The sequence below is a fragment of the Sinocyclocheilus rhinocerous genome, unplaced genomic scaffold, assembly GCF_001515625.1.
Source record: "Sinocyclocheilus rhinocerous isolate Xijiao unplaced genomic scaffold, SAMN03320098_v1.1 scaffold111, whole genome shotgun sequence".
NCBI lineage: Eukaryota > Metazoa > Chordata > Actinopteri > Cypriniformes > Cyprinidae > Sinocyclocheilus > Sinocyclocheilus rhinocerous.
This window is the reverse complement of record NW_015642811.1, coordinates 1,092,475-1,112,621: the sequence shown is the minus strand read 5'-3', so window position 1 is coordinate 1,112,621 and position 20,147 is coordinate 1,092,475. Positions and strand designations below refer to the sequence as shown.

The following is a 20,147-nucleotide window of genomic DNA, read 5'->3' as shown; positions in this document are numbered from 1 at the left end:
GCAGGAGTGCTGACCTGCGCGAACATACTGGGACCAAACCCTTTGTGTGCCCTGCTTTCACCCAAAACACTGCACTGCACTTGCCAGTGAATGGGCTCACAACAGCCATGTGGCACTTCTATAGTATGTGCTGAGCTGGCGACCCTGTGGTCTGTCCCGCGCGCCCTTCAGAACGTACCTCACGCGCACGGCCCGCGGCGGCCGGTATAAAATCGAAGCGCCAGGTTCTCTCAAAGCTCCACGTGAAACTGGCGGTAAGGCGCGTGCCACACTCGAGCTCAGTGACTAAAACAGTAAGATCCCAAATTACATCTCACGGAGCTCATGGCACAATTATAAATTTAGTATGGTCTACTTTACAAACATCTTCTCAGTATGGCCACATTATGCGAATGGTTTTGATTTATTTAAATCTAACAATTGTGTTTACATTTTATTACTAAAATAGCTATTTTATTAATAAAACAACGAATTCGAATCTAATACATCGATTATTGTATGTTTTAAGTAACTTTAAAACTGTAATAGGCTAATGATAAAGAACACAGTTTACATATAATAGCCTACGTTGTCTTGTTCATTACTATAAACATATGAGTGTTAGCTATTTATTTGACTTCATTTTACAGTTTGCATCTAATATCATTGGTATTTATTATGGTTTTATTTATTTATTTGTTTATTATTATTATTATTTTTAAATATTTTAGATATAAAGATGTATAGGTTCAATCGATCCACCATGATGCAGCCCATGATCAACTATGGCATGGGAATGGCTCCTTTCTTCAAGGTAAACTGCCATTAACACACACACACACACACACACACACACACCAACCTGCTCACTCGCACTCACACACACACACTCGCACTCACTCGCACTCACTCACTCACACACACACACACACACACACACACACACACACACTTTTAGTCCCTTTTGAAATACCCAGGACTTTAATATATATATATATAAAAAAAAGTTATTATATGCATGCATCTAATAGATCAATAGAATATGGTATGAGGAATTTTTGCATGTATATTATAGGAAAACACTTTAAAAAACCACACCACAAACTTAACCTTTGTGCTTTTGTTCTGCTAGGTAACTGTGTTTGAGCAGGAACACTTCCAGGGAAAATGTCAGGAGTTCACCTCAGAATGCTGCAACATCCAGGAGTGTGGCTTCGACAACATCCGTTCTATTCGCGTTGAGAGTGGCGCGTAAATTACAGCGTTTGTTAACTGAATACAGTATGCACTAGGGAGTTTTCATCTAACTGTATGCCCATGTTTGACTGGATGTTCTCTCTTTCCATAGCTGGGTGGGTTATGAGCACCACGACTTCCAGGGACAGCAGTTCATCCTGGAGAGAGGAGAGTATCCTCACTGGGATGCCTACAGTGGAAACCTGTCATACCACGTGGAGAGACTCGTGTCTTTTAGACCTGTCTACTGTGCTGTGAGTTATTCCCTCCCTTTTATGTGCTAGAAATCTTAAAGGCATATAGTATTTTGTGCTGGCTAATATGTAATATTTATTCAGCAAGTGTCCATAACAGGATTTATTGAAATAAAGCAAGTTGCATTGGACTGGTCATGTGATCTCAACTTGGCAGCCTCAATAGATCAACTAGTTGAGATTGGCTATATTGCTTTATGCAAGCATACTGTATGTATTCAGGTAAAGTTGAATGTACTTATTGGATATACTGGTATGACTGGAGTCTTCCTCTCAAGTGATTATACATAATTTTAACATATTGCTTCAAAAATATTATTTATGTATTCACTATTTATTTTAGTACTATTTATTAATCTCTTAACCTTTTTTAATGTAAAAAAAACCCCTCAGATCCAGTCCATCCGCAGAATCCAGCACTAAGAGCTCAGGCTCACCGGGGGACACTTCACCGATCACCCTGCCGCCCGACAAACACACTTTAAACATACACATGCTCACACTGTTTTTCCTAACGAGTGTCTTTTTATTGCTAGGAACACACACATCTACACGGCACACATACCATCATGTTTTACACGAGGGTGCCAATCAAATTTCTGACTATGACTAATGTCAGGTGCTAAACAACACCCTCTGGAGGTGCTCCACACAACCAATGCAAACCAAAGCTAAGTTAGGCCATATCCCTGGAGGGGGACTGGCTGAGAGCAGCTCAGGTGTAATGTGTAGGAGGACGACAAAAACATCACAGACAAATAAATGCTTAATAAATAAACTTGTGTTCACTTCAGTGACTCAGTTCTGTGCAATTATTGTGTGTGAGTTACAAAAAGTACATTCATTTCATTATAACCAATCCATAAGGCAAGGCAAGGCAAGTTTATTTATATAGCACATTTCGTACACAATGGTAATTCAAAGTGCTTTACATAAAATAAAGTAAAATAATCATAAAAAATAATCACAAAAATAAAACAAGGAATTTAAAAACTTTGAAAATGATTTAAAAATTGATTTAAAATGAATTTAAGACAGTTAAAAAAAGAAAATGATTATACATACATAAAATACAGTGCAATCAGTTCGGACATTTTGGAGATAAGGCTAGGTAAATCTGGGTATCATCTGCATAGCTGTGATAGGCGATTTGGTTCTTTCTCATTATTTGACTTAGTGGGAGCATATACAGGCTAAACAAGAGTGGTGCAAGAATTGAGCCTTGTGGGACTCCGCATGTCATGGACGTCCACTTAGACTTATGCTCTCCTATACTCACATAATAACCTCTCCCTTCTAAGTATGACCTGAACCATTTGATTGCCATCCCAGAAAGCCCGACCCAGTTTTCCAGTCTCTCTAGTAGTATGTTATGATCGACAGTGTCAAACGCAGCACTGAGATCTAGTAGTACCAGCACTGATATTTTGCCAGATTCAGAATTTAAGCGAATATCATTTATTATCTTAATGAGCGCTGTCTCTGTGCTGTGATGCGGTCGGAAACCAGATTGAAAATTGTCCAGGTATCCATTTGAGTTTAAGTATTTGTTCAGCTGATTAAAAACTACCTTTTCAATAATCTTAAAAGGAAGATTTGATATTTGTCTACAATTGCTCAAAATGGTGTTATGAAGATTGCTCTTTTTCAGAAGGGGCTTAACAACTGCAGTTTTCAGGGAGTTTGGAAAAGTCCCAGAAAGAAGTGAGGCGTTCACCACTTCTAAGAGATCTGCTTCTAAACAGTTAAGCACCCTTTTGAAAAAATATGTGGGAAGTGTGTCAAGATAGCAGGTTGACGATTTAAGGTGCTGTACTATTTCTTCCAAAATTTTGCTATCAATTTCTTCAAAAACAGACATAGTATCTTCTTTTTAATATTGCGGTCGAATCTGTCTGACCTCTGCATAACTTGAGGATGTACTAATCGCCTTCCTGATATTAATGATCTTCTCAGAAAAGAGGGAAGCAAACTCATTGCATTTGCTGTCGGAGAGCATTTCACTGGCAATCTGACTTGGGGGGTTTGTCAGTCTCTCAACAGTAGCAAAAAGAGTGCGAGTGTTGTTTAAGTTACTGTTTATAAGGTTTGAGAAGAATGACTGTCTAGCTTTGCCTAGTTCCACATTGAAAGCACGAAGGCTGTCTTTATATATGCTATAGTGGATTTCAAGTTTCGTCTTCCGCCACATCCGTTCTGCTTTTCTGCATTGTCTTTTCATACTCTGAACTGCTGTTGATTTTCTCCAAGCTGATTTCTGTCTGCCAGACTTCTTACTGACTTTTATAGGAGCAATATCATCAATAACATTCTTAACTTTTGAGTTAAAGGAATCAAGGAGAAGATCAACAGAGTCTGCAGAAATGCTTGGTGTTAAAGATATAGCCTCCATAAATAGCACACTAGTGTTTTCGTTAATGCATCTCTTTCTGACAGAGACAGATCTAGATTCAGTGGTAACAGAGATCAATATATTAAAGAAAATACAGAAGTGATCAGATAGTGCTACGTCCTTAATAACAATGGATGAAATGTTTAGACCTCTACTGATGATTAAATCTAGAGTATGTCCACGATTGTGTGTGGGTTCATGCACATGCTGAATCAGGTCAAAAGTGTTTAAAACAGTTATAATTTCTTTTGTAGTTTTGTTTTCTGCATTATCTATGTGAATATTATATTATAAATCCCCTGCAATAGCAAAACAGTCAAACTCTGAGGAAATCATTGATAGCATTTCTGTGAACTCTTCAGCAAAGGCTGGAGAGTATTTTGGAGGCCTGTAAATAATGATAAACAGAATGCGTGGCGCACCTTTCAACACAATCCCTATATATTCAAAAGACAAGTACTGACCAAATGACACTTGCTTGCATTGATAGACGTCTTTAAATAGAGCAGCTACACCTCCACCTCTGCTAACAGTCCTGCAAACACTCATGAAAGTAAAGTTAGGAGGGGCTGTTTCATTGAGGACCATTGCACTGCAGCTGTCTTCTAGCCATGTTTCGTTTAGAAACATAAAATCCAGGTTGTTTGTGGTTATTAAGAAGATATTGTTTGTTTGTTTTGTTTTGTTATTTTGAGGTGTTCAGTTTTATTTTGGTTTTAGAAAATAAACGTGTTTGCTCTGCTCACAAATCAACTCTTTCTTGTTTTTGTTTCATGCTCTCTGTGCCTTGCCCTGGACTTTTATGTCACTTCCTGTCTCCCGTGGTGTTTGTAGTCAGTTTGTAGTCTGTTTGTTCATTGGTTCCCCTTGATTAGTCTCCCCAAGTGTGCCTTATCTTGTTTAGCTTGTTAGCCCCCTGTGTGTATATATAGCCCTAGTTTTTCTTTAGTTCCTTGTGAGTTGTTGAATGTAATGGTTGTCTGTTTGCCAGTCATTCTGTTCTTTGCTCCCTTTGGTTTTTGGCTTATTGTTTGTTCTAGTTTTTCCATGAAATACCAGCACATAGATCCTTGCCTCTGCCTGTTTTCCGCAGCTTCTCCACAACGTTACAGTTTTTCACTGGTATGTCTCTTTGACTAGTGCATCTTTGAGCCTATATTTAGTATAAGTAAAATACTTAAGTACTGTTAAAATCAGATACTCTAAGACTTTTACTCAAGTTGTTTTGGAATTGGTGACTTGTAACGTGTAGTGGAGTAAGTTTCACTGTAAGGTATCTGTACTTTTACTCAAGTATGGTTTTTAGGTACTCTTTACACCTCTGCCGCAGATTAGATGAGTCAGCCGTACGGCTTGAGAAGGCCTTAGACTTTCTATCAAGTGATAAAACAGAAATAGAGAAAGTTACAGGCACACTGGGTTCCCGCTTGTTCTGTAAACATTTGTGAATGTTGCTGCTATCATAGCGGGGACCCTACACATATCACTGAGAGCTACTATCAGTTGTTTTTGGTTCACCGACAGCAGATGGATAATAACTGGATTATGGATAATTAACAATCCATAATCCAGTTAATTAACATAATATTACGTCTTAAAATTGGACACATTACTAGTATTTGACCACAAATAGTAGGTATATAGTTTAAGGAATATATTACATTATTTACAAAATTAGTTGTTCCAATTTAGCATTTTGCAGGGTAATTTTTATTAAGTACATAAATACGTAAATGTATTTGTAGTATACTTAGCACGAAATAAATGTATTTCAAATACATTTGAGTATATTTCTGTTTGACTAGTGTCTTATACATTCGTGTTTGAATTTTTGCTTTTTTTTGTGTGGTTATTGTGATAGGACAGTCAGTAATAATGGATAAACTGTGAATCTGTTGATTCAGCTTTACAGAAAATCATCGTTATTAATTTAAAATCCTTATGCCTTATAGTCGCATTTAACAGATTAGAGCTGGGCGATAATATAGTTTACATTTTCCATCAATACATGCCATGAAGCAGTTCAGATTTGCTATAGTATATTCACATTTAGCAACAATAAACAATCCTGCAGCTGCAATGTGCTATATAGCATATATTCCTTTATGTGCGTGTACAGGATGTACTTATATATCCAACTTTTAATATATAACTGGGCGATAATATAATTTACCAGTAACAATTCTTTTTACACCAACAGTTCTTTCGCTATACATGACTAGGTTCTGTACAGTAAAGGTTTAGTTTGTTAACATTAAGATTATTAAATGTTTTTAAGTATTTTTTATTGTTTATTTTCTAATACATTTTTTAAATCAAAAGTTGTATGTTAACATCACTTAATGCACCGTGAAGTCACACTAACAAATATTAATAAATGGTGTAAAACACATTGCTCTTTGTTAGTGCATGTTAGCTTATGCATTAACTTGAGCAAACAAGATATTGTAAAATGTTACCAATGGTTATTTTGTATTATTGAGTTTTGCCGACCACCCTTTGAACATAATAATAATAATAATTTGTTACATTTATATAGCGCTTTTCTGGGTACTCAAAGCGCTTTACATGAAAGCGGGGGAAACTCCTCAACCACCACCACCAGTGTGCAGCATCCACCTGGATGATGCGACGGAAGCCATAGTGCGCCAGAACGCCCACCATACACTAGCTTATTGGTGGAGAGGAGACAGAGTTATGAAGCCAATCAGTGTATGGGGATGATTAGGAGGCCATGATGGTCAGAGGCCAATGGGCAAATTTGGCCAGGATGCCGGGGTTATACCCCTACTCTTTTTCAAAGGACATCCTGGGATTTTTAATGACCACAGAGAGTCAGGACCTCGGTTTAACGTCTCATCCGAAGGACGGTGCTTTTTACAGTATAGTGTCCCCGTCACTATACTGGGGCGTTAGGACCCACACAGACTGCAGGGTGAGCACCCCCTGCTGGCCTCACTAACACCTCTTCCAGCAGCAACCTAGTTTTCTCAGGTCTCCCATCCAGGTACTGACCAGGCTCAGCCCTGCTTAGCTTCAGTGGGCAACCAGTCTTGGGCTGCAGGGTGATATGGCTGCTCAAATGTCACAACATGTGACAACCCGTATTTGAACACAAGAACAACCAAGGCTGGATCCATGTCTTTTAATTCTGAACATGGCTACAAAATATGGCAAATGACAAGAAAACTCAGCATGCATTAATAGCAGTCCCAATCATTGTGGCACAAAATAAACTTTAACATTCAGAACTCAAATCTATAAAAATTTCTGATGCCTGAAACTGAAGCCACCAATGTCGAAAGAGCAAATACTGCCAAGTGTCACCTTGTGTGAACTATGTACTGAATTATACACAGGGAAAAGGTACCATGTTCTAAGTCTCTGATCATTTGAAATAGTGTTTCAAATAAGCACCAACACACATTTATTCAGAACTCTGAAGCTAAACAGTAATAAACAGTAACAGAAATTGCTACACACTTAATTAGATCCTAAACTTATCACATCAATCTCGTCGTCTTCATCACTGTCCCCTTAGGAGGCCATGATGGTCAGAGGCCAATGGGCAAATTTGGCCAGGATGCCGGGGTTATACCCCTACTCTTTTTCAAAGGACATCCTGGGATTTTTAATGACCACAGAGAGTCAGGACCTCGGTTTAACGTCTCATCCGAAAGACGGTGCTCTTCGGCAGTATAGTGTCCCCGTCACTATACTGGGGCGTTAGGACCCACACAGACTGCAGGGTGAGCACCCCCTGCTGGCCTCACTAACACCTCTTCCAGCAGCAACCTAGTTTTCTCAGGTCTCCCATCCAGGTACTGACCAGGCTCAGCCCTGCTTAGCTTCAGTGGGCAACCAGTCTTGGGCTGCAGGGTGATATGGCTGCTCAAATGTCACAACATGTGGAAACCCGTATTTGAACACAAGAACAACCAAGGCTGGATCCATGTCTTTTAATTCTGAACATGGCTACAAAATACGGCAAATGACAAGAAAACTCAGCATGCATTAATAGCAGTCCCAATCATTGTGGCACAAAATAAACTTTAACATTCAGAACTCAAATCTATAAAAATTTCTGATGCCTGAAACTGAAGCCACCAATGTCGAAAGAGCAAATACTGCCAAGTGTCACCTTGTGTGAACTATGTATTGAATTATACACAGGGAAAAGGTACCATGTTCTAAGTCTCTGATCATTTGAAATAGTGTTTCAAATAAGCACCAACACACATTTATTCAGAACTCTGAAGCTAAACAGTAATAAACAGTAACAGAAATTGCTACACACTTAATTAGATCCTAAATTTATCACATCAATCTCGTCGTCTTCATCACTGTCCTCTGTGCTGAGCACAATATCTGCAGTGATTGGCGGCACAGAGAAGGACTCGGACAAAGAACTAGAGACCTCCACAACATCAACATCCTCATCCTCTTCTGAAATGGCTATTGACCCTTGTGGGTTTCCGAGTTTCTCAAGAGGTGTGGTGGGCTCTTGTGCATGTGAGACAAAAGACTTGTCTGCCGTGTTTGTAAGCACTATGCCTTCTGTGCTGCATCTTTGCAAAGGAGAATCATTGAGAGAGTCAGCAGTCTCAGATCTTGGTTTGCTGTAGCCATCCTCCATCAGTCTCTCTCCTTTTGACATGCTGCAACCTGGGAATAAATAATTATTACAAGAGGGTAGTATTAATAAAAGCTGATTACAATATTATTATAAATGAGCAGTCTGTTAAATTTATACTATCTTGTCTAAATAAAGAATCAATCATTTAAAATGCCAGGGTTGTTACAGTTAACTAAAATTAAAACTATTAAAAATCATTTTTGTTAATCAAAATATAGCTGAAATAGAATACAATATAAATATTAGATGAAAAACTCAAGCACAAACAAAATCTTTTTTGGCAACTATGTGAAATAAAATAAGCTTAAGTACTAAAATGAATAAAACTAAAACTGAAATAAAAATAAAGAGACACAAAAATGACAAAGGCACAGAGCAAAATTAATAAAACAAACTAAAATTAAATAGAAAATAGAAAATATGAAAACATTTAATTCAAAATTATATATACTATAACTGTACATAAGCAAATAAATAACACTGCTACAAGTTCATTTAGGCATGACAAGCATTATAATAACAAAAATCTAGGTTAATTTTGCCAAAGATTATTTGTTTTTGAAAATTAATTTTATGTGAACACTAGATGGCAGCAAAGGCAATCGATATGTAAAATAGGAGAAATTACCATTAAAGGCAGGGTATATGATTTTTCAAAAACACTTTAGAAAACTGATTTGGGCCAAATCGCAAAACAAACTTGTAGCCAATCAGCAATAAGGGGCGTGTCTACTCGTGATGTGGAGGAGAGCGCGTTCAGTGCATGGGACGGACATTATGGTGATTTCAAATATCAACATTGGCTACCAGAAATCACTTACTCTGCCTTTAACAATTAAATATCCAAATCTGTAATATTGACAGAGGACTGAATTATTTTGAGCTCTTACCATTAGCTGATGGCAGATTCTGCTGAAGAAAAACGTTCTTCTGGTTGCCAGCCTCTTTTATTCTCCCACTTCTTTCCTTATCTTTTTGGTTTATTCTGCTTTTATTGTGCCCTTCAACCCTGATTCTAGCATTCTTCTCTTTATTCTCAGTAATTTTCACCTCAGCTCCACGCACATGCGCATTTGTCAGCCTTTCCTTTCCTTTCTGTTTTTTCACAGTCCACATTCTGTTGTCTTTTCCCTTGTGCTCTTCCTCTCTCTTCTGGTGATTCTCCAAGATCTTTTTCATTAACTCAAAAGCAGAAAGAGCTGGACGGGACCCAGTGGATTTATTCTTTGTGGCTGATAGCTTGGGTTGTGAACTCCCTGTACTGCACTGCGCCTTTAACGTACTTCCTTCTAGAAGAGTCTCGCTTGTGTCTCTTTTAGCATGTCCCACTTGTTTCTCTTTTACAAGACTGGACACTTTGTGAGCATGCAGCTCTGAGGATTTTGACCGATCCAAAGCCTTTGTTGTTTGTGTGACACACTTCACGTTTTGGCCACTAGCTGTGTTTATGACTTTGCTTAATGCACTTGCAACACTGCAGCTTGAGTCAGCTGTGCTACCGGTGCACTTTTCTTCACTATGCAGCCTGCCAGTTTTTTTCTTTCTCTTTTTCTCCTTTAGTAGAGAAGCGTCTACCTTCGTCTTCTCTGTTTGTTCTTTTTTTCTTTTTCTCTTCCGTTTGGTTGGGAGCTCGTCTCTCCTAGGCAGTTCTTCAATAACATCCAGCTTCCTCTTCCTACTCTGGCTCCTGGTCATCCTGCCAGATTTAGGCTTCTGTTCACTTTGCTGTCCTGTTGATTTCTCCATTTTCACACCTGACACCTGCCAAAAACGTGATGGTTTCTGCGGTCTACGTGCAGATGATACTCGTGGTCTGTTCTTGGATAATGAGGCTTTTGATCCCTGTGTTGTTGTGTTCACAGAAGTGGCATGTGCATTTGTGTGGACTGTGTAACTCTGTCCACAGGTCCGGGTTCCATCTGTTATGTTGTGCACCATCCCATCTTGGACGTCTGAATCGCATACACCAACGTGTTGCTCAAACGTTCTCAGAAAACTATCAAGTATGTCGGTCAGCTCACCTTCAGACTGCGGTTGGACTATACCCAGATCTGTGAGTTTAACTGAGGACTGTGTTCTTGTATGATCCATGTTGGAATCTACAGTTATTCCATTTTGATTGCTGGGCATAAATGGGAGCTGTGCAATGACGTCATCTATAAGCCAGTCCATTGGCTGAGTGAGGCTGGTCTGATTGGCTGCTGGGAGAGCTGCGGTATGCAACATGGATAGAGCTGGAGGGTTCAAGGTTTTCTGATCAGGTGGTGAAATTCCACTGAAATTTTGGGAAACATCTGGTTTGGGCAAGGGACGTTTGCGGGGGCGACCTCTTCGCCTTCTTTGAGGTGGAGCTGTATCCTATGGAAAAAGAGACAAGTGTTTTAATTCAGAGAACATTAGAGAAACTGCTTAGTTGCATTTATAATCTGAAGGGGTCATATCATACATTTTTATATTTAATATATTGTATATTTAATATACTTTTAATTTAAAAGTTTTGGGGCCAGTAAGATTGTTTAAAAAAAAAAAAAAGTTTCTTATGCTCATCAAGGCAGCATTTGTTAAAAATAACTATAGGAAAAACAGTAATAATGTGAAATATTATTACAATTTAAAATAACTGTTTTCTGTTTTAATATATCATATGTATTTTGACATCTGTGATGTCAAAGCTGAATTTTCAACAGCCATACTCCAGTCTTCAGTGTGCCCATGACCCTTCAGAAATAATTTTAATATGCTGATTTTGATATGACTAACATTTCTTATTATTATTTTTGTGGAAACCGTAAACATTGTTTTTCATGAATCTTTCATGAAAGTTCAAAAGAAGTGCATTTATTAAAATAGATATTTTGTAACATTATAAATGTCATTTTTGTTCAATTTAAATCATACATTTTTATATTTAATATATTTTATATTTAATATACTTTTAATTTAAAAGTTTTGGGGCCAGTAAGATTGTTTTAAAAAAAAAAAAAAGTTTCTTATGCTCAAGGCAGCATTTGTTAAAAATAACTATAGGAAAAACAGTAATAATGTGAAATATTATTACAATTTAAAATAACTGTTTTCTGTTTTAATATATCATATGTATTTTGACATCTGTGATGTCAAAGCTGAATTTTCAACAGCCATACTCCAGTCTTCAGTGTGCCCATGACCCTTCAGAAATAATTTTAATATGCTGATTTTGATATGACTAACATTTCTTATTATTATTTTTGTGGAAACCGTAAACATTGTTTTTCATGAATCTTTCATGAAAGTTCAAAAGAAGTGCATTTATTAAAATAGATATTTTGTAACATTATAAATGTCATTTTTGTTCAATTTAACGCATTCTTAGTGGTCTTGCTGACACCAAACTTATGAATGATAGTGTATTTTTTATATTTTAAATTTTTATTTGACATACGCGTCATGCATCATTGCATTCAAGTCATAGCAGAAGTTCAGAACGAGACATTTTAGTCTCCTTGAACAGACTTTTTGGTTCTGAGAGAACGTTTTGAGTATTCCAAGTTACAGTATGTTTTCATGTATTCATAGCAGATGCTTTTATCCAAAGCAACACTTCTTCCTCAAAAGATCAAGGAAAATTAGATTGCTTATGATATGATCCATTTAAATCATTCATTCAAACAGAAATAAATAAAAATAGAAGATTTTTGTTATTTTTATGTCATACCTCCTCATCTGAAGATGTCGTGAGACACCTACCTGACACACTGGTTCTACCAATCTGCCTCTGCTTCCTGTATGTCTCTGCCTGGGTCTCCCCCTTGATCTGCCTCCCTCTCCTTCCTCTTTCTTCGCTCCTCTGCCTTGTCGTCTCCGTTTAAGCATCTCTTGATTCTTGAACATTTGTCTGGTGTCTAGCATCCTGCCAACCCTACCCCCACCTTTCCCCATCCAGGCCGACCTCGCCACTCTTCCGTACCTATTCATATTTTGCTCTCTTTTACAAATTCTCAATCCTTCTCCCTTCAAAGCAAATCCTCCGCGTGCTCCCGCCCTCCGCACCCTCGTCGCCCTTCCCTCAGTTTTGACGTCCCCTCTCATCCCTCTCTGACTCTGCTCCCTTTGCCCTGCACCCTGCACGATGTTGGTGTCAAGAAAGTAATTGATAAAACCTGGGATATTGTTCTCAAACCGTGCAAATGCTTCTAAAACACACTCCTCACCCTCTAAAACGCCCCCCAATGCTGGCTGGCCCTCTCTGGCCAATGGCTCAACATTTGTACTATGAGAAGGGTAAGGGTGAGGTGGCAGTGGGTTTGGAGGCTGTTGGTGTGAAGCTGAAGGTGGACATACGTAGACCTGGGGCAAGCTGGCCGGTCCACTCGCTGTGGGATACATTGCATTTTCAGGGACCACATCCATGACTTGAAAGGAAGGCATGTTCTCTGGATTACCCTGGATGTTTTGAAGTGTGGCCAGGGTGATATCAGAGCCATCGGTGTACGTGCAGAGCCCCTGATCGGTCCTCCATGACGACGTCCCAATCAGATGAACACTTTCAATGGTCTCTTTGGGGTTTTGACATTCAGAAGGAACAGCCTCGGTTTGACACTCTCTCTCCACCATCTCTTTCATGCACTCCGTCTGTGTGTTTCGCTCAGTTGCCGGCCTCTTTGATACTTGCTGAGGTATGTCGATGCCGAGTTTACAGGCTGCTGAGAGGACTTCCTCTTTGTCCTCGTTCAACTGACCGGAGTACAGCAGACTGACCAGACTGAGCAACGTACAGGCCTCCACGGCTTGAACTTCAATCAGTCTCCTCTGCCCATTCCGGAGTGATGGCATGGCTGACAGAGCCCCACAGAGCCAAGGACTGAAGGCAGACAACACACAGCTGTGCACCGGCACAGACACACCTGGGCAGGGTGGAGAAAGTACAGTAAACATAATGAACGATGGAAAAAATTATTAATGAGTAGAAGATGTACTTTGTATGTCAAACCTCGAGTCTGCAGCACAATGTCACAGAACTCTGCCCTGCTCTGCTGTTTTTGCAGCTCTTTTACGAGAAGCGTCTCGAACGTCAACATCTGAAGATATACAGACACAAATGAAAAGCATTGTAAAATATGCAAGCTGTAAAATATTGAATGATGTCGTGTCTCCGTGCAGCTGTGCAGGACTAACGTTAGACAACTAGGGTCGGGACAGTGCACGCTGTTCACATGGGAGATATGCAAACAGTTGTTAACATGATTTACTTTTCATACACTCGCATGGAAATTAAAAACAGATAAATATCTAATTGTGTTTAAGCGACTACAAACGTTCCGCGCTTGATATTTAAACCAGCCCACCTGCCAACAGTCAAAACAGTCTTAGCGAATAAAAACTAACTTCTGACCTTTCGTCGTTATGACATGAGAAAATGCAACAACGACTGTCGCTTATCCAATTTTGTCTCTCCTGTTTGTGTCGAGATCACTGGGTTTAAAGAAGGGTCGCACGTGCATCACTACAAACTCGTGGAGCTCTGCAGGTTTGTGCAAATGACCGCGCCGAACTAACTCTAACATCTCCAGAGTGGCTGGCTTTCTCTCGCTCACACTTTATTAATTAATTAATTAATTTATTTTACTTTTTTATTATAGCTGCACAAGTGATGTTTTTTTTTTGCGCCCGCGTGAGTGGCAAAATTGCATTTTTAAATAAAATGTTAGTGGCGCTTGAATGTGTTCTGACTGGTTGTTTGGGTGGCTGCTATTTGGGTGTTTATACCTCCGGTTTCACAGACAAGGCTTAAGTCTGACTAAAATGTAAGTCTGAGCTGTGTCGACTGAAAGAAACTTGCACTGACGGATCTTAAAATATATCAGTGCCTTTGTTTTGTCTCAAGATGCACACCAGTAATGTGTTTTCTAAGGCATGTTTATGAATTTTTTTTTTAAATGTCCTAATTGAACTATGACCTAATCCTGGTTTAGTCTAAACCCTGTCTGTGAAACCAGGTCATAGTTTTCGTGGTAACAAAGAGAACTCTGATCATCATTATTTAATATTTATCTGTTTTATTATAGAGTATATTTGAAATATTGTCAAAGCAAATGTTTGAAATAAAGAAACAGAAAAACACACACAACTGACAGCTGATTGACAACGCAAAATAATTTAGCAAATCATGTGGGCCGAAACATCGCGAGATTTCGGTAATCCACAGAGGTCGCGAGGTCGATTTAGTTGACCAACCTCTTGCGTTTTTCCGGAGTGAAGCGTGTGCGCCCCGAGCGGTGAAAATAAAGCCAAATTTTACCTTCTCACAAAACCTGATAATCAACAACATATCGCAGGTATTGATAAATTTCATATGACATTTTTGGTAATATAAATACGCGCATAATTTGCAGGTATTTCAGGGCTGTCAGTGGTTGTAGTCGGCTGTGTGAAGAGTTAGCTTGTCGGCTACATTGTTAGCTCCTCTGGGTAATGAAGTGTTCTAGATTTTTCCGACATATTTCAACTGAAATTAATAGGCTACTTTATAACTACATGATGGACCATTCGTCTGCATTTATTTAAGTATTTTAAAAAGCCTGGCAACGATTGACGTGTCAATAATATTTACAAATCTGTAATTTTTGCCGGTTGATTTTTCAGTTGTCATGACTAGTCAGTCAGCATTTACCTTGACAAGTGTAGTTCTGCTTTGGGTGGACATCATGAATGTATCTCCTACCGATCTGTAATAGTGCCTTGGTGATAAACAATACAAATTTTTTGTCAACAAATTGTAATGAAAGCTTCATGTTTAAATAAGCATAATCAAAAAGCATAGAGCTAGTTAGAGCTAATGTGCTTGTGTTTTGTCCATCCCCACACCTGGCAAACCACACAAAGACCAACTGCTTAAAAACTGTTTCAGGGTTTAGAAAGATTAACTCAAGTCACTTTGTCCTTTTCTTCGTTCCTAAAGTTAATAAGCAACCTGGGTACATGAATGAGATGTTTATTTTCTGAAGTTCTGCATGCAAGCTTATTAAGTTTATTTCTCTCAAGTAACAGAGCCTTGTAATATTTGAAAGATGGCAGACACAGAGCAAAGGAGTCCACCTCCTCAGTCAGGCCCTGTGGTAAGTGCAATGACTTTTTAGGTTTGATACCTTTCTTTCAATTACTATACAATGACCCGACACACACACATACATATATATTGCTTTTTAAGTTGCTTTTTATTCCAGAATGTTTGTATATTCATTATAACCTTGACTCAGGATCATATTAATGTATTGCAGCAATTCCTCTTGAGTAATAAGCTGGAAACAGCTATGTGGCTGTCACGGCTGTTCACTGTCTACTGCTCCATCATGTTCATTCTGCCACTGCTTGGGTGAGTCATGTTCTTTTACAAGGCACTTTCACAAGCTTTTTTACGGTCCTGGTTTGTTCAAAAACTGGGTGCAACTTATGTGTTAAGGCACTATGACAAACCTCTAGCCTGTCAGAGACTACAAAAAACAGTCTTTGATGTGAAACCCAACTAGATTCTTTTCCTTGGAGGATTCAGAAGACAAGTCTCAATTTAGAATATTTCACAAGTTCTCATGTATTTCATATTTGAACACAAAATGTGTACAGCCTTTCCAAAACACATCTCTGTATTGAACCTTTGCATGCACATTCATGACCCTAAATGAGAAAAAGTCACAAATTCAAGAAGAAATATCAGTATTTCAAGCAATTTGAAAATTGAGTGTGGGTCAGATTGACCCCAACACAATAGGCATTAACAATATTGTACTTTGTGGGATCACATTAGTAAAATGAGGACTATTTAGGGTAGTAAGGACACATCCACACTCACAGATTTATTTTTAAGTCAGTGATTGGAAGAATAAGAATAGCTTTTTCTCTGTCCAGGCCCCAAGCAGCTACTAACTTCTATCAGAGGGCATTGCTGGCAAACGCCTTGACCAGCGCTCTGCGTTTGCACCAGAGACTTCCTCACTTTCAGCTGAGCAGAGCCTTCCTGGCCCAGGCCTTACAGGAGGACAGCTGCCACTATCTCCTCTACTCCCTCATCCTAGTCAACTCCTACCCAATCACAAGTATCCTTTCTCAAAGACCCCTTCCTTTGGAAATATCTTGGGGGGAAAATATCTGTTTTTCTTGCGCATCATTTTATCTTATGTATCCTTGACTTTTGTTCTTAGTGAGCATTTTTCCAGTGTTCCTCTTCTCACTTCTCCATGCCACCACCTACACTAAAAAAGTCCTCGATGTAAGTCTCTGCCCTTTTCATTTATATTGCTGAGAGATGGGTATTTGTCATAATTCCATCCTGAGTTTTGTCTGTTTCATTTGTTCTCAGACCATGGGCCCAAACAGCCTTATGTTTGTGAGGAACTTTTTGAACAAGCTCACAGCCAATCAGCAGAACATCTTAAAGTTTATCGCTTGCAATGAAATCTTTTTGATGCCAGCCACAGTCTTTATGCTCTTCAGGTAAGGCCTGATGGTCAGCTGTTTTGTCCGGTGTTACATTTGTTTTCAACCCTTTAAATCCTGACATGAAATAAGTCAGAAAAAAATATATTTTTTAAATGGAACAGTTTATAGAAAAATCGAAAATAAATAAATGTATGTGTTATATCAGGCTTTTATGGTTCATATAGTATGATAAAGGAGAATTTAGAGCTCCGAGAGAGAGAAAACACCTCAGTTTTATTCAGAGGCACAAACCGAGCAATTTTTTTCATTTTATTGTAGCTCTTATTTATATATGGTCAAAAAAAGAGATGACATTCTGATAGCTTGTGATGAAAATCAATGAGATCTTTGTAATAGTGTACAAGAATTCTAACATAAATGCATATAAATATCAGTTGTCATTCTAAATCTCCCAATAATGTCTTGGTGAGATGATATTTAAATGCTTAGTTTTCTGATCAAAGCTCTAGTTTTTATTGTTGGGTCAAAACATAATGCAATGCAATACAATGATGATTGTGAGATGTACAAATAAACTTTCCTCAAAAACCTTATTTATCATATTAGATACATTTTAACACGATTTTCCCCAAAAAATATATATGGATAGTCAGATAAACCAAAAATGTTTCAGTCTGGTAAGTGTTCATCTTGAACTAATTGTAACAACATAAGTTATACAAAACAATATAAGTTATTCTTACTTTTACTTTATAAAAATCATTAACCCTTGTGTGGTGTTCATATTTTTGTTACTCAGCCAGTGTTCGTGGGTCTGGTGGACCCGCTGGAGTTTTGGGTTTTTAATTCAACACAATCAAAAATTATATGTTAAAATACTCAACAGATGTTTACTTCATCCCAATTGCAAGCAATTGTACAGTGGGTGTACAGTGAGTGGTCATTGAAAATTTGTTCTGATATATGTTCTTCACAGAAAATGAGCCAAGGCCAATGAGTTTGAAAAAATAATTAATAGTATAATTTTTCTTTTGATAAAAAGTGAAAACGGGTCCCACAGACCCAAACACCATACAAGATTTCACACCAAAACAACATGAGTACCACAACCTGAAAGGAGACATATTTAGGTAGTTTGATAATTTTAAGTTGCTAAAAAATATAATCAGATTGTGCAGGGTTTTTCAGCAAAGTTTTAATAATTTAGTCCTAGAAATGTGTGTATCAAATATGACACAGTAGGCTTTATTGGGTTAAAAAAGTAGTGGTTTGTTGCTGGTAAAAAGCACGATTAAAGCCATGCCGTGTTTCTTGTAATAAGATGGAAGGATGTTTGGTTTGTAATTCACAGTGGCCAAGGCAGCTTGCTTCAGCCATTCATCTACTACAGGTTTCTCACTCTGCGCTATGCCTCAAGACGCAACCCATATTGCCGGTAAGAATCTTGTATCTGAAAGACTAGTATTAGATGTACACATGCACACTTTACCCAAAATATGGGGTAATGCATGCTGTTCTCAATTACATGAAAAATTAATAATTAGAGCCAATTAGAAGCTCAGCAGTTTTTAAATGTATAATAAATATATTATAAAAGTGTATAAAAGCCCAGTATCAGTGTTCACAGTGATTTTTGTGGTTTTGTCCCATCAGGACTCTGTTCACGGAGCTGAGGATTTTACTGGAGCATTTTGTGATGAAGCCCAGCTGTCCAGCCTTCTTCAGGCGGATGTGCCTCAACAGCATTGCCTTCATTAGCCGCCTTGCTCCCACCGGTGTCTAACTAACATGCACATACTACTACACACAGTTCACAGATTGGGACAGTTTTGAGATTGACTTACAAACAAGATGGCCAAGTCTGATCACTCAGAGATGGATGTTCTCCTCTGCACTGAGGCATTTGCTATGTTTGGAGAGACTATCAATCTGACCGACTACATCCAAAAAACAAAACAGCAAGATGTATCTCTGTGCACAGTTGTCTGATAAGGGGTACAACTGTTTTCAGTTCATTACAGTTTTTATATTCATATTGATTTTCAGGGGGTAGAGAGGAGCCCTTGAGATGTTTAATCTTAACTGTTAGGGTAAATAGATATAGCTCTTAATAGCTTGTCTTTCTAATGAAATCACACCACATTTCAGCAGTCATTAGGCTTGTCTGTTTTTTTGTTTGATTCTGTTTTTATATGTTCTTGCTAAGTTTTTTAATGTACTGGATTACCTTGAAAATCTTAATGTACCTTGACCTGAGTCTTTCCCAATAGTTGACAATAATCGGAATGCCATTTGGGTTCAGGAAGTTTCAGATGTTACTGGAGGATGCCTTTTTCATGTGAACATATGATCGAGGTGTTGTCAAATATTCTGTGATTCTCATCTATTGCGTAGAGCCCTATACTCAACTGTTTTTGCCTTCAATGCGGTTTGTCAGGGCAAATTGTAACTGCATTTGAGAATTTGTCATTTGCTTGTTCAAGGCATGTTGTCGCTATTATATTTATTGCCTCTGTTTTTAACTATGGTCTATGTAGATGAATAAAAAAAATATATATTAAGTTGTAACTACCAAATGTGGTTTAATTTCAGATTTTAAAGTTTTTGCAGAGCAATGTAATTTAATCAATGTGTAATAAAGCTGGTATGTAGAAATAATTTGAAATACCTAGGCTAGTGTAAAAGATTGTATAAAGATTCTTCTGTTTCTCAAAACTTACTGTTCTGGCAAAATAGTTAAGATTTTGCTGTGCCACTATTATATATTTTGTTCAATTTTCACATTAAGCAGGGATGGAAATGCTTGAAAGGTGTTAGGGTGAGTTTCCTCTGGGATAAAGGGTCAACCACCCATTAAACAGGTCCACAGAACCTCTTGAAATGCCATATGAAATTTGAAGACAGTTGTGGCTTTGGTTGCTGGTGAAGCGGTTATATCCTGTTCATAATAGTGCATAAACATGCTGTAACTGACTATATATATTTAGCAAAAGATTGCCACCTACTGAATTTGCTTAAGTTTTAATGAATCATTTTAATCATGTAGTACCTAAAAGCAGCACTTATGGTCATGATGTGGTCAAACCATAACATTTTTGCATTACCAGTTGTGCCAATAGTACAAGATACTTTTGCACTGCCATGACTTTACAAAATAAATCGATGGAAAAGTGTAATCCTTCAAATTTAGTTATGCCCCAAGCAGTGCTTAACTTAAATAATTGCTAGTATAAGTAAC

The 20,147-nt window shown here is 38.1% G+C and overlaps 3 protein-coding genes across 7 annotated transcripts; 2 read left to right on the top strand and 1 right to left on the bottom strand.

The window, feature by feature from the left end:
* The first annotated feature begins 200 nt into the window (after positions 1-200).
* On the top strand, positions 201-1,526 carry LOC107756439 (beta-crystallin A1-2-like). The gene is made up of 4 exons (XM_016573540.1): positions 201-293; positions 711-793; positions 1,112-1,230; positions 1,328-1,526. Exons 2-4 carry the CDS (start codon positions 719-721, stop codon positions 1,497-1,499), a joined length of 366 nt encoding a protein of 121 aa, XP_016429026.1. The 5' UTR covers positions 201-293; positions 711-718; the 3' UTR covers positions 1,500-1,526.
* A 6,283-nt stretch (positions 1,527-7,809) lies between these two features.
* On the bottom strand, positions 7,810-14,026 carry LOC107756473 (uncharacterized). Of its 4 annotated transcripts, none has more exons than XM_016573614.1 (5): positions 13,869-14,026; positions 13,467-13,554; positions 12,224-13,380; positions 9,388-10,855; positions 7,810-8,526 (listed from the first exon to the last, which is right to left on the bottom strand). In XM_016573614.1, the coding sequence occupies exons 2-5, from the start codon at positions 13,552-13,554 to the stop codon at positions 8,159-8,161; spliced, it is 3,081 nt and encodes a 1,026-aa protein (XP_016429100.1). In that variant the 5' UTR covers positions 13,869-14,026; the 3' UTR covers positions 7,810-8,158. The 4 variants fall into 4 exon arrangements, with proteins under 4 accessions (XP_016429100.1, XP_016429102.1, XP_016429103.1 ...); XM_016573616.1 differs by having other exon boundaries at positions 12,818-13,380; XM_016573617.1 differs by having other exon boundaries at positions 12,824-13,380.
* Positions 14,027-14,693: 667 nt separating this feature from the next.
* Positions 14,694-19,136, top strand: tmem33 (transmembrane protein 33). 2 transcript variants are annotated; one of them, XM_016573613.1, is made up of 8 exons: positions 14,694-14,811; positions 15,524-15,591; positions 15,754-15,848; positions 16,379-16,566; positions 16,672-16,739; positions 16,830-16,963; positions 18,261-18,344; positions 18,563-19,136. In XM_016573613.1, exons 2-8 carry the CDS (start codon positions 15,544-15,546, stop codon positions 18,690-18,692), a joined length of 747 nt encoding a protein of 248 aa, XP_016429099.1. In that variant the 5' UTR covers positions 14,694-14,811; positions 15,524-15,543; the 3' UTR covers positions 18,693-19,136. The 2 variants fall into 2 exon arrangements, with proteins under 2 accessions (XP_016429099.1, XP_016429098.1); XM_016573612.1 differs by having other exon boundaries at positions 15,518-15,591.
* The last annotated feature ends 1,011 nt before the right edge of the window (positions 19,137-20,147 follow it).

Excerpts from the sequence above, each read along its gene's own strand:
- LOC107756439 (XM_016573540.1), top strand. The coding sequence starts at position 719 with ATGTATAGGTTCAATCGATCCACCATGATGCAGCCCATGATCAACTAT. Across the intron at positions 794-1,111 it reads GAATGGCTCCTTTCTTCAAG|GTAACTGTGTTTGAGCAGGA; the intron begins GTAAACTGCCAT and ends TTGTTCTGCTAG. Across the intron at positions 1,231-1,327 it reads ATTCGCGTTGAGAGTGGCGC|CTGGGTGGGTTATGAGCACC; the intron begins GTAAATTACAGC and ends CTCTTTCCATAG.
- LOC107756473 (XM_016573614.1), bottom strand. The coding sequence starts at position 13,554 with ATGTTGACGTTCGAGACGCTTCTCGTAAAAGAGCTGCAAAAACAGCAG. Across the intron at positions 10,856-12,223 it reads TGGTAGAACCAGTGTGTCAG|GATACAGCTCCACCTCAAAG; the intron begins GTAGGTGTCTCA and ends CTTTTTCCATAG. Across the intron at positions 8,527-9,387 it reads GAATCTGCCATCAGCTAATG|GTTGCAGCATGTCAAAAGGA; the intron begins GTAAGAGCTCAA and ends ATTTATTCCCAG.
- tmem33 (XM_016573613.1), top strand. The coding sequence starts at position 15,544 with ATGGCAGACACAGAGCAAAGGAGTCCACCTCCTCAGTCAGGCCCTGTG. Across the intron at positions 16,567-16,671 it reads CAACTCCTACCCAATCACAA|TGAGCATTTTTCCAGTGTTC; the intron begins GTATCCTTTCTC and ends TTTTGTTCTTAG. Across the intron at positions 18,345-18,562 it reads AGACGCAACCCATATTGCCG|GACTCTGTTCACGGAGCTGA; the intron begins GTAAGAATCTTG and ends TTGTCCCATCAG.